The sequence below is a fragment of the Gossypium hirsutum genome, chromosome D04 (assembly GCF_007990345.1).
Source record: "Gossypium hirsutum isolate 1008001.06 chromosome D04, Gossypium_hirsutum_v2.1, whole genome shotgun sequence".
In the NCBI taxonomy this organism is placed as follows: Eukaryota; Viridiplantae; Streptophyta; class Magnoliopsida; order Malvales; family Malvaceae; genus Gossypium; species Gossypium hirsutum.
The window spans coordinates 150038-162234 of record NC_053440.1 but is presented as its reverse complement, the minus strand read 5'-3'; the positions used below and the strand labels follow the sequence as shown (position 1 = coordinate 162234).

Below are 12197 nucleotides of genomic sequence, written 5' to 3'. Positions count from 1 at the left end.
TACGAACAAGAACTTTATTAGCATCTGACGTGGTCAAGTTGGCATAGAACTCTCGCACTAAATTTTCATCTGGCATTGAACGTACATCACAGAATTGTTCCCAATTTAAAGCACTAATTGTCTTTCGAATTGACAATGGCATGACCACCTTCTCATTACTTTCTAAATTGAAACCCTTTTCCAGCATCCTGGATTGATTCTTGAAGATAGAATCAAATCTTTCCCTTGCTTCCTCATTTTGAATCACAATTGGATTCTTGGCAAAATTCTTGAAAGATCTAGTTCTTTTGCGAGACATGGTATTTTTCCTGAAAATAGGTAGAATTTCGACAAAAGGAAGGGAAAAGAAATCGAAAATGTGTATTTTGCAGTGGCAAAGGCGTTGCTCCGGCGAAGGCTTTGCGGCAGCGATAAGTGAGACTTGTGGTAACGAAAGAAAATTGGGGAGAGGTTTTTCAAAACCTAAGGCTGACGGCTAAGAGAAGAAAATTAGGGTGAAAGCTAATTGTTTAGGTGTTATGAATTTTATGAAGGTATGAAAGGGTTTATATAGTGATGGATTAGGGCAAATTTGTAGGAAAAAATTAGTTACAAGGGTTGCTTGGGCGGCAAGGTAAGGATGGAAGGGAAAAATAGCGGCAAAATTAGGGTTTTTAGAACCCTAGGGATGACACCTATTGCATAAATTTCTCCTCTTCGCTGTGTTGGGCCTCGATCCCAAATTGTAATTATTTGTTGTACTAAAAAATTAAATTCAACTAGAAAAATAAATTGGTCAGTACTTGGGCCAAATTGACCCTCTTATTAAACATAAACAAATAAAAATTTGCAAATAAAAATTAGAAATTTCTTTTGGCTTACTTAGAAATTTCTTCTCGAAAAATTATATTCAATTAATATCCCAGAAAAGGTTGGAGAGGTCACTAATGGTCCTGCTTAAGAACAAGCCTCGGTGATAGCTCGACATACACCCCTGTGAAACTTTCTACAATGACCACAAACAGATTTATCATCATTATGAACACTGCCAATACTGACTACCGGCATCGACTGGAGTCTTAAATCAAATTTTATCAACTTATTTCATCCTGTGAATCTAGATGATGTGACATTGCGACTAAAAGTTTCTCTCGGTTTCTTTAAGAGTGAAGCTAAAAACGATTAAGATACATTTTGTTTACTAAAGTCGTGGAATTTCATTTTAGCCTTTTACTTACTATTACAAATCTCTTCCTTTTTCTACGTTCGATCAAACAAAACCACTAATTCTCGTATTTCCATTGTTCCAACCAACATTTTAATTTCATCATTTAGTCCATTTTCAAACAAACACACATTTCTTCTTTAGTTTGTACAATCTCGCGAGCATACTTACTAAGATGTACAAAGTCTCGTTTATAATCTGATACAAACTTGTTTCCTTATTTTAGCTCGAGAAACTCTTTCTTTTTCTTGTCCATATATCGTTTACTAACATATTTCTTTCAAAACTCAGCTCAAAAAAATTTGTAGTTAACTCTATTTTCTCGGTACAATAGTTAACATTGTATGTCACCACTGATATGCATCGTCTTTCAACAACAATATAACACATCTCAGATAGTCGTCGGGTGAACATGCCAATTCATCAAATATTCTCTGAATATTTTCTAACCAGAGTTCAACTCTAGTTGAATCATCATTTGTCTTGCCTTTGAACTCAGCGACTCCACATTTACGAATCTTATTTATGGGAGGTATATGTACACATACGGGAGTGGAACTTAAGAACTGGGGGGTGCTAGGGTAGATAAGATAGGGGCGGAGGTTGCGAAGCCAAAGGATTAACTTAAAATAATTTCATTATATCAATGATCTATTAAGCCTTAAAAGACATTCTTTACCTCATTTTTTAACATCTGCGAAACTGGCATGCTATAAACTCGCTCATTGCTCGAGAGCCAGGACAAAACTTTCAAATTCATCGATAATGGAATGGTTAGAATTGACCGACATCTTTTAGTTCTATAAGAAAATAGGGTTAGATTGGATCAAATGCATCACACTATCACCAATTATATGTGGCATGTATTTTTTTTAGACTCCAAACATGCTACGTTCAGTCCGAGAATTGACTAAACCATAGCTCTTATACTAATAAATGTTACACCTCTTACCCAGCTCGATTGTCGAACTCGAGTTACATGATGTTACAACAATTAATAGAATAGTTCACATATATTTCTGACTTTAGTATTTAATAAATCAACAAAACATTTCGTAATTCAAGTATAATATGAATTACAACTAAAACCGAGCCTCAATTGAGCTTACGAAGCTCTTGAACCAACTTGAAAATAATTCAAAACTAATGTGAAACTTAACATAAAAGTGGGGTAAAAACATAAAACAATGGACACACGGCCATGTCGCCAAGCCATGTAACAAATTGAAGCTTGTAAACCTAAATGCAAAATTTCTAAATAAATTCACACCGCCAAGTCTTAGACCATATAACAGATACACGGTCGTGTATTCAGGCTGTGTAACTCACTCAGTTCGTGTACAACAATCACTTCCCAAAATCTAATAACCACACGACTGTGCCACATTCCCATGTGTGGCACACGGTCGTGTGTCAAACCGTGTGTTTCACATGTACCTTACAAAACAAGCTTTTAAACCCTATGTTCATTTAAGCAACAATAATACTTTATGGCATTAAATAAACTTAATCAAAACACACCAAAAGCACAGAAAAACACAACCCAAAACACCATCCTATGTGCCGAACCAATATGCCATAAGGCGCCACCACAAACAACATTCAATACCAAAGTGTTTTCCTATTTCTCACAAGTTTGAGCATAGCTAAGCAAATACCATAAGAATCACCAAATATCAAGCATGTACAAAAGTGTATTCACCATTTCATTTTCCATCAAAAGAACTATTATACATAGCATTTCTATAATCTCCAAACCAAAGATCAAATCATTATGCCATATACTTCAGCCAAGACTTCACCTACAATTCATTCTATAACAAATTGCTACTTATCAACTATTCATCTCATTCCATCATTTACCAAACACAATCCCACATTCAATATTATCATAAGGAGCCATAAGTAAGTTTACCAAACAATATCATAAACTTGCTTTAATACAATATCTAAATAAACATACCAAAATGGGAAAATTCATAAATTTGAACACCAAGAACACACATATATATATCACACCTATTACATGCCACTTATAATCGAACCGAGATAAGCTAAAGATTACCAAAAGTGATGTTGGATAGTGTGAGCCCTAGAAGTGGTCTGATAACCAAATTCCACAAAGATGCAACTACAAAAGACAAACTAAAACGAGGTAAGCATTAACATGCTTAGTAAGTTCATAGTTACTTAGACAAAATTCTTACCCTAGTTTACAATTAAGCAAACAAATATATCTAATTTTATAAGATTTCCTATAAAGACATTTACAACAACAAAGTGAGCATTTCATGTATCAACTGTATAATCTCACAATCTATCAGTACAATATATTTCCGTATCATTCTTTCAATTGTTTTCTCATTTTCGATTAAATTAAGGGCATGTTTAGTTTCATCTACCATTATAAGATGTCTTTTCGTATTATGATTCGACCACATAATACTGCTTAGTATTAATTAAATGTTAGACAAGCAGTAAGCTAATATTTGTTTTTATTTTTCGTTATATACAATAAATCATGTGAAAAAAATATAAAAAAAGATATTAATGCAATTCATGAATAATTTTATTAACCAATTTGTTCGAAAAAATTATAAGTACACAAACAAATAAACTACTCTTAAGGAGATGAGTCATATGTCATATTCCCATGCTCTCCAAGTGTTTTTCAAAACCTCTACATAGTAGAATCTTGGTACACGGGTTCGCAAAGTTGTCATCTAATGCGACTTTTGACTGCATTCATGATTCTGTCTGCTACTGTTTCCCTTATGATACTTTCTATCAATGTGCTTTGTGTTCATGTGGTTTCTTTAGGGATTAGCTATATCCTTACTGTTATAGTGCCATAGCTTTTTCCATACATCATATTCAACTCTTCATAGCGAAGTTAGTAGTGTAAACCTACTTTACACTTATTCACACTCTAGACCTGCTACTTAAGACAAAGGCACAACCTGATGTCGATTTTCTCGAATCTTAACTCATTTGGATGTCAGAATCAGTATATCCGATAGGAGTAAGACTTCTTTCGGAATACACAAGCATATAATTCCTTATTCTCCATAAATACTTATGTATCAAAATTATAGAAAGTGTTAAATATAATAGTAAGATTTATTACATTTTTAAAAGGGAAATTTAGGAACCCTGTGTGATAGTTTAATGGCTAAGGGTATTCACTGTCTTAAGTGTGGTTTAGGTTCGAGTTGTGCTAGTTGCATTGATTTGTCAAACTTTGCTCTTGCGGGTAAGGTAAATTCATAAAATTTTTTAGCAATGGTTGGTATTTATTTATATTTTTTCATAGACCAAAATATAAGTTTATTATGTATTAATTTATAATTTCATAATTTTTAAAAGGATTAAACATTTTACTATATATTAATTTATAATTTATTTATCTATAAGAGAATTGAATTGGAAAATTTTCATTTTGAGGTCAAAATGTAATATCATTATATATTAATTTACAATTTTTTATTTATAAGAGAAAAAAATAAAAAAAAATTATTTTTTGAGGGGCAAAACCTCTACTTGCCTCCTCAAATTCGCCTCAAAATTCCCTATTTATGCACTTCTCATCTCTTTTCTCATTCTTTTCATTCATAAAAATCATTTTTGAACAGGGTAAATTGATCAACTTTATGGTCAACCAAACTCCTTAAAACAATTTAGATTTTATCCTTGAAAATAATATTATTAAGAAAATTAATTTAATAAAATTCACAAGAAAAATTCCTTCATTTGGACAAAAGGAAAAAAAATCAAAATCAAAACTAGCGTCACATTAAAGAAAAATATAAAATTGGGAGGTTGTGAAAATGCGAAGAAAGTCCAATAGGGCAGAGTCAGCTGCACAAAAACAGACGATCCAAAGAAGGCAAAACAACCAAACTATTTTCCTCTCTTTCATAACCTCTCTCTCTCCAGACTTCCCTATATCTATCTACATGATCATCCCTCACTGTAACCAATGTATATTTTATTATAAATACATTTTAATATAAAGCTACAAACAAAATATTAATACTTATTTTCCTCTGTTTTACCCCTTCCTCCATCAATTTGCAGACTCTGTTCCCTTTTTTCTTTTTCAGTTCTTAATTCATAAAGTGACGACGATCCTAGAGGTGGGTTTGGCTTTTCATCCATGGAAACCATTTAGATAAGGGAGGTATGTTGCTCTCCTAACAACAACAACAACAACAACAATAACTATATATATAATTCTTTTCTCCTCCTTTTTTTCTGGGTATTGGTTTTCCGTATCATTAGATAGTTTTTGTTGTTTGTTTACAGAGGAATCTGAAAAAAAAAACAGTTCTTTTTAGAGGGAGTTTCGATTTGATCATGGCGGTTGCTGAGAGTGCGGGGGCGAAAATCGGGTCATCGGGTCAAAATTTGGAAAATACTGTGGTATCGTCTGACTCCAATTTGGTAAACGATCCAGATAAATCAAAGACCAAGACTGATTCCATGAATGGTGCTAAGACTACTAAAGAAGACATGTTTGAACAAGAAAATCCTGTAGCAATCACTAAGAGCAATGGCGATAGCAACATACCGATGCAGAATGGGTTTAATGAAAAGAACCAGCAGCAGACGGTGACAAAGAATGGAGGGCTTAATGGGTTTAGCAATGTAGAAAATGGGAGTAATGACGAGATTTTCAAGAACGAGATGAGAGATTTGGTTGAGATTTTATCTAAGCTAAACCCCATGGCTGAGGAATTTGTACCGCCTTCCCTTGCCAATCATCATCATCATGAAAAGCATGATCAAAACCAAAATCGAGATAATCGCTTTCCGGAAAATGGGTTTGGATATACTGACAATTTTGTAGTGCAGGCTAATTCTGGCAACGCTGATGGACATACTAATAGAAGGGTTTGCTACTTTCTATTTCCTTGGGGGCAGTTTTTATGTAGAAAATATTTTTTTGTTTGTTTTGGTTGATTTTCTCTTTTTATTCTTACTCAGAAAAGGAATAACTATAGCCAAGGGAAGAGAAGGTTGAACAATAGAACGAGCATTGCACAGCGAGAGGATGCTATTAGGAAGACCGTTTATGTATCTGATATCGATCTGCAGGTGACATATTTTCACACTTATGTCTTTTTGTCTCGGTTTTACTTTGTCTGTGTACTGATATGGTAATATCTTACTGACTGTTTGGTTATCGAATAGGTTACCGAAGAGCTTCTTGCGGGTCTCTTTCTGAGTTGTGGACCGGTACTTGTTTCTTTCTCATGTTTAATACAAAAATTTCTGTTTATCCGACTTAGTACTGGTGGATTACCCCTCTAAAATAACTTCCTGTTATTCTGGTACAAAAGGTTGTTGATTGTCGTATATGCGGTGATACTAATTCTGTTCTCCGCTTTGCTTTTGTCGAGTTTTATAAAGAAGGTATTATGGAAGTCTTATGCGTTTTGTAAGCATTGATATCTACCCTCCATTTACAGCATTGACCATTCGATGTTCTTGTAGAGGATGCGAGAGCTGCTTTGAATTTGTCTGGAACCATGCTTGGTTATTATCCTGTAAGAGTGCTGCCTTCAAGGACTGCAATTGCACCAGTTAACCCAACTTTTCTACCGAGGGTAAAGCCTATATATAATGAATGAACTTTTACAGACTTGTTTGTAAGTTATAGAAGCTAAATCATAGTTAAGCTGATATTTGTTATCCCTTTTAAATACTTGGCTTCAACTTTTCTGTGTTCTTCAGTCTGAGGATGAGCGAGAAATGTGCACAAGGACCATTTACTGTACAAACATAGACAAGAAGGTAGTTTTTCTTGTCCATATTTTGTTTTCTTGAATGCTAGTGTGATACTGTGATTAGCAAGCAGAACAATAATTCCTGTCTTGTTTCTTCAATTTATACAGATTACTCAAGCTGACATCAAGCTCTTCTTTGAATCAGTTTGTGGAGAGGTCTGTAGTTTCTCATGTGACCTGCCTTACTAATGTTGCTTGTCTTTGTCACATTTGATGGTTTCATACTGAACACATTTGCTTTATGGTAGGTTAAACGCTTGAGGCTATTGGGAGACTATCATCACTCAACTCGTATTGCCTTTGTTGAGTTCAAAATGGTAGTTAATCTCTTGCTATCTTTTTTTACTGAAACTGTTGCAACATCTGTTTTTTTGGTTAAATTATCTGTCATGTTCTTTATCAAATTGAGAACATTCTGTATTATGTTGCGGCATATACGTTAAAAACTTACTAATTCTGAAGATGATAAATCACGTGGCCTATTCCCTTGCAACATTGTCTAGCCACTTGCTTCTTTACATTAGTAAGTTACCATTATGCTTTCTCTGGTTTTTCAAGCCTTAAACTTTTCTTGCATGGGGTTTATTGAGCTGAAGCATATAGAGGATTAAGTGAGTTGACATTGGTCAACCTCTTTGGGAAAGATCTCACTTGTTTTCTCCTGTTCTGGTTTTCGCTTTCTGTCCTCCTTTATATATGCTTCCTGATTGTGTTACTTGAATTGGTTTTGGGGATGTGAACCATATAGGGAATAAGTTGTCAATGACCATGGAAGTTGATTTAGGAGAATTGAAGTATTAAAGGAATCATCTCTGTAAGAGGTGTTCAGATCTTCCTATTGCCTTCTCCCACTTTCAGAGTCTCTAAGACCGGGGAAGGATGTGTTCATTTGTAGGGTCTTTACAGCTTTTGATGCAAGACCATTCAGACCAGTTGCGTTCTTGCCCGCTGGTCTGTGAATTGTTGATTGTACGAGTGTAAAATGAGGAGCCTATGCTCATTAGTGTAGTTGAAGGACAGTGAACCAAGTCAGTAAATTCTTCTCTTGTCTGCTGTTGACTAAGGGAAATGAGGATTTATTGTTTTGCAGAAAAATGTTTTCTGCGTTTAGTAGGTCTAGATTTGTCCAGCTTTCATCAACTATCCTGAGTTCTACTTGGGACCAGGGGATGGGCATGCATACCTGGAGCTCACTTGAATCTCAATGACTATATGAAGTGTTGTTGGAGGTTATTTGTGGATAAACCTCGTCTGAGGATGCACTCTGGACATGGTACTTCTTTTGTTTTGTGATTTAGATCACCACTCCATTCAACCTTTTGTCTTTAATGCTGGAAATATCTGCCATAAACTTGTCTTGTTTATCATTAATTGTGCAACCATTTATTTCTTCGTACTCATTTGTTGGTATGTTTTTTCTTTACCTGAGGCACTGAACTACTTTACAAGATGAATCGTTTTATCTGTTGCTGATCAAACATGAGTTAATTCACTTTCCTTCTTTTGTCTTTTGATTATTTCATGCTGTTCTAACAGTCAAGAACTTGTGTAGTTGAGTAACTGTGAAGAAAAGTCCGTGATAGTTTTTTTCTTCTTGTATTTAATTTAATCCATTTGGCAATTCCTGACTGTTGTTTCTTGTTCGCTGCATGTTTAAAGTAGCATAGTTGAACTGGGCTCTAAGCTCTTTGCTATGATATTACCCTCTTAACCATCCCATTATTAACCAAAGGTTTTGGCGTCATTAGCCCCGAACTTGTTGTAGCTGGAATCATTTGCACAAATATTTCTACGAAATGGAAATGCAACGTGTCTATTCTGATGCAGAAATATTTCATAATTTTTCCTAGTGGTTGTCGTTGAATTACCGTGCTGCAACTTGTTTACTGAACTGTCTCAGAGTGTTGGCTTTACTTGTAATGTTTGAGAATGATCTTTTTGCTTTGTTTTGCCTCTCCTGCAGGCTGAAAGTGCTATTGCAGCTCTCAACTGCAGTGGTGCAATTTTGGGATCACTGCCCATAAGGTTGGTTTGTGAGGCTTCTTTGTTTGAGCTGATGTTTTACATGTTTTTTTGGTTATAAGATTCATAACTTTCCCTAAAAATTGTGATTATGTTGGCCGTTTCACATGCAGGGTAAGCCCATCAAAGACACCTGTTCGGCCCCGTACTCTTCACCCTGCAATGCAGTGAAACATCCTTGCTTGTGTTCGTTCAACTGGCAATAGATTTACCACATACATAGGTACAGCAGTACAATCGAGGTACTTCTGGCGTTAATGTTATTATCTTGTTCATGCAACTTAGCATATTTATTACTTGTAGGGGGTTAATTGCAGTTGTCTTTAGCTTGTAGAGTTGGATGTTAAATTTTTTATGTTGCATACGACAATGCAGTCTCTTGTTCCGGTATATCTAACTGATAAGACTGTTTCTTGGCTATTGCATTTTCAGATTCCCTTTATGTAATTATGTAGTACATTTTCCGATTCAGTGTTAAATATGAAATACCAGTAAGTAATAACATCAGATACTATCTGCCAAGTTGAGGATTAAATTTTAACTTGGCTGATGTGCATCATTTGAGTTAAAACTTTGAGTGTTCAATTACTGGTATGGTTCCACTATGCTACGCGGTGGGTCAATTAATTTTTTGGACCAAATTATAAAGTAACAATTTGAAGATCAAAATATGTTCCAAGTCTATGTTTTTTGTACGATTTAAATTTATTCGTGTTAGGGATCGACCCGATTAAGTAACGAACAAGTAAAAATAGCGGAAGAAATTGAGAAATTGAACACATAAATTTAACGTGAAAAAATCTCTCCAAAGAGAATAAAAAAATTAAAATTACGGGTAAAGATAATTTTACTATAATGGTAAAAGAGCGAATAGTATAAAAGATGAAAATAAAAACTAAATCTTGAGTTCTAATCTCTAATGGGTGTATTTTTTAATGTTGATAGGTCAAATAATAATAAAATAATTTAGACTAATGAAGTAGGATTCATGCTTAACAAATTTCCATTTTGACTCATATTTCCACAAAGCTATTTTTGCCAAAGGTCGCCACGAGCCTATCTTGAACTATGCAGGGAATTAACTGAGTCGAATTTGTGCTTAACAAATAGCCTTTGACTTATACACTGCCAAATCAAAACTAACTCGAGTCTGATTTTCACGAACACAGTACCCTAGTTTTTCAAAACATGCATCCAAAAGAGAACCTCTCTTCAACGAAACGGTCATACATTTTTCCCTCCTATGACCAAGTTGCCTCCGCTCCAAACGAGTTAACTTCGACTCCGTAACAGACGAGAAACGTCTAATTTCACCAATCACTGTAAAACCTTCAAGAATATAAAGACTGTCGGTCCTTTTACCTTTCAACAAAATGAGTGCTCCACGAGATACTTCAATGCCACTCGACTCGATGTTGATTCTGCATCTTTGCTAATCTAAAATACTCAAGGAGATAAGATTCTTTTATTTTGAGCTTTGTGCATATCATACGTAATGCTATAACTTTGCCTTGTACACGTTGATTGAACTAGATTCATTAAATTTCTTAAGGTGATATTGTTTTTCCTGTTGGTTCATTAGATGATTACAGCGAAGACATTTACATTGAAGACGAGGATGATCTAGAAGATGATGCAGAACCGGATAATGAAAACCGGTCCTCATGAATGTGAATAATGTTTTCTATCAACCAAGAGGCTTATTTGATGGCAATATCTTGCTATTCTATGAGGCTTTACTTATTTGTGAAGTTGGCAACTTGGTTTAATGGCCCACACTTCTCAAACTTTCATCAGCAGAGGAGAGCACCTATACAAGTTGTGGGCTTTGTTGTGGTTTCTTTCTTTCTTTCTAAAATAATGTATAAACATCAAATATTATCATTATAATTAAATCAAAAGCCGTCGGGCCTCAGTACAGCCAAACCCTGTTAATAGCCTGCTTCCCCTAAATATTTAAACCGGGGAACAACAGAGATAATTCATTAGTTTAATCAAATTGGGTATCTCTTACAACAACCTAAAATGAAGGTAAGAGTTGTGTGCAGGAAGCTGTATGATTACGTCCAATACGATCTCAAAGAAATAGCTTTCCCTTCTTCATTGCCTGATCCTCCCCACATCAAAAAGCGCCGCAAATTGACTTGGCACGAGCACTTCTTGGTACTTCACTTTTCCAATTTCTCTTCCGCAGTAAGAGTTTTGTTTGCTTATTGATTTCTGGGCTTTAATGATGAATGCTGTTAGATTCTGGGTTTCCCCCCTTCCTTTATATAATTGTATTTTTTTGATGATTTATGTGATGGAGAAGCTATATTAGTACTGGATTGTAGTTTAGGTATTACTGCCAGTTTAAAGAGCATGGCTCTTTCATTTCTCCATCATAGTAAAATAGTGAGCTTGGTTTGTAAATTGACCTCTCTCTTCTTTTTTTCTTTTTTTTTTTGTGTCGTTGCTATTGCTGTAAGCAAAACATTTTAGAATTCTGAAGCCTTTTTTTGGAAGAAAATAAATGCATGGTTTTTTACTTTAAATCAAGAACGTATGTTTGGAAGTACTTTACGTTTTAACTATTTGCAATTTCTTCTCAAATATGATGATTTTGCCACTTCCTTTATATATATATATATATATTTGCTTTTGTTCCATTTAACAAATTTTAAAGAAGCATAATGGAAATTTGAAATTTCACAGATGCTAGCTGGTGATCAGGGTGGAAATTAGATCATTGGGATATTGAAATGATCAAATGACTTTTATGTACTGTTCTGCTTACTTGATGGCTAACTTAACCATTTGAATGTCAAATAATGCTCAAGAACCTATTATTTGCCTATGCATTAGGGAATAAGAGGCATTTATTTTTAGTATGTAAGTAGTAAAAACCTGTCGTCCTCCTTTAGGTCTTGAAGGAGGCCTCTAGGCTTTATGCTGCAAGTTGGGTAAGGGATATTGGTCCTGGTCTTAGACCAAATGATTATAAGAAGGATGATGGGACTGAAGGTAAAATGGAGATAAGAGTAGGAGTTCAGAGACAGAACCTTTGACCTTGGAGGATATTGGTGAGGAACTTTACTTTGTGGTTTCTTATCTTGAAATGTTCTGATGTATAAGTTGTCTATAATGAATCAAGAAGTATATAGCATGACTTGCAAAATTTGCGGCATATTATATGTGCAATA

At 34.7% G+C, this 12197-nt stretch overlaps 1 protein-coding gene and 1 pseudogene across 3 annotated transcripts; both read left to right on the top strand.

Moving 5' to 3' along the window:
• Positions 1-4994: 4994 nt before the first annotated feature.
• Positions 4995-9586, top strand: LOC107938084 (polyadenylate-binding protein-interacting protein 10). 3 transcript variants are annotated; one of them, XR_005912294.1, is made up of 12 exons: positions 5046-5384; positions 5510-6097; positions 6191-6301; positions 6398-6442; positions 6547-6619; positions 6701-6813; positions 6941-7000; positions 7102-7149; positions 7242-7310; positions 8160-8266; positions 8957-9018; positions 9129-9226. XR_005912294.1 is itself a non-coding variant. In XM_016871134.2 (11 exons), exons 2-11 carry the CDS (start codon positions 5561-5563, stop codon positions 9184-9186), a joined length of 1176 nt encoding a protein of 391 aa, XP_016726623.1. In that variant the 5' UTR covers positions 4995-5384; positions 5510-5560; the 3' UTR covers positions 9187-9586. The 3 variants fall into 3 exon arrangements, 2 of the variants coding, with proteins under 2 accessions (XP_016726623.1, XP_040947484.1); XM_016871134.2 differs by lacking the exon at positions 8160-8266 and having other exon boundaries at positions 4995-5384; positions 9129-9586; XM_041091550.1 differs by lacking the exons at positions 8160-8266; positions 8957-9018; positions 9129-9226 and adding an exon at positions 8084-8143 and having other exon boundaries at positions 5047-5384.
• Positions 9587-10608: 1022 nt separating this feature from the next.
• LOC121216191 (uncharacterized) lies at positions 10609-12188 on the top strand (annotated as a pseudogene).
• Positions 12189-12197: the final 9 nt, after the last annotated feature.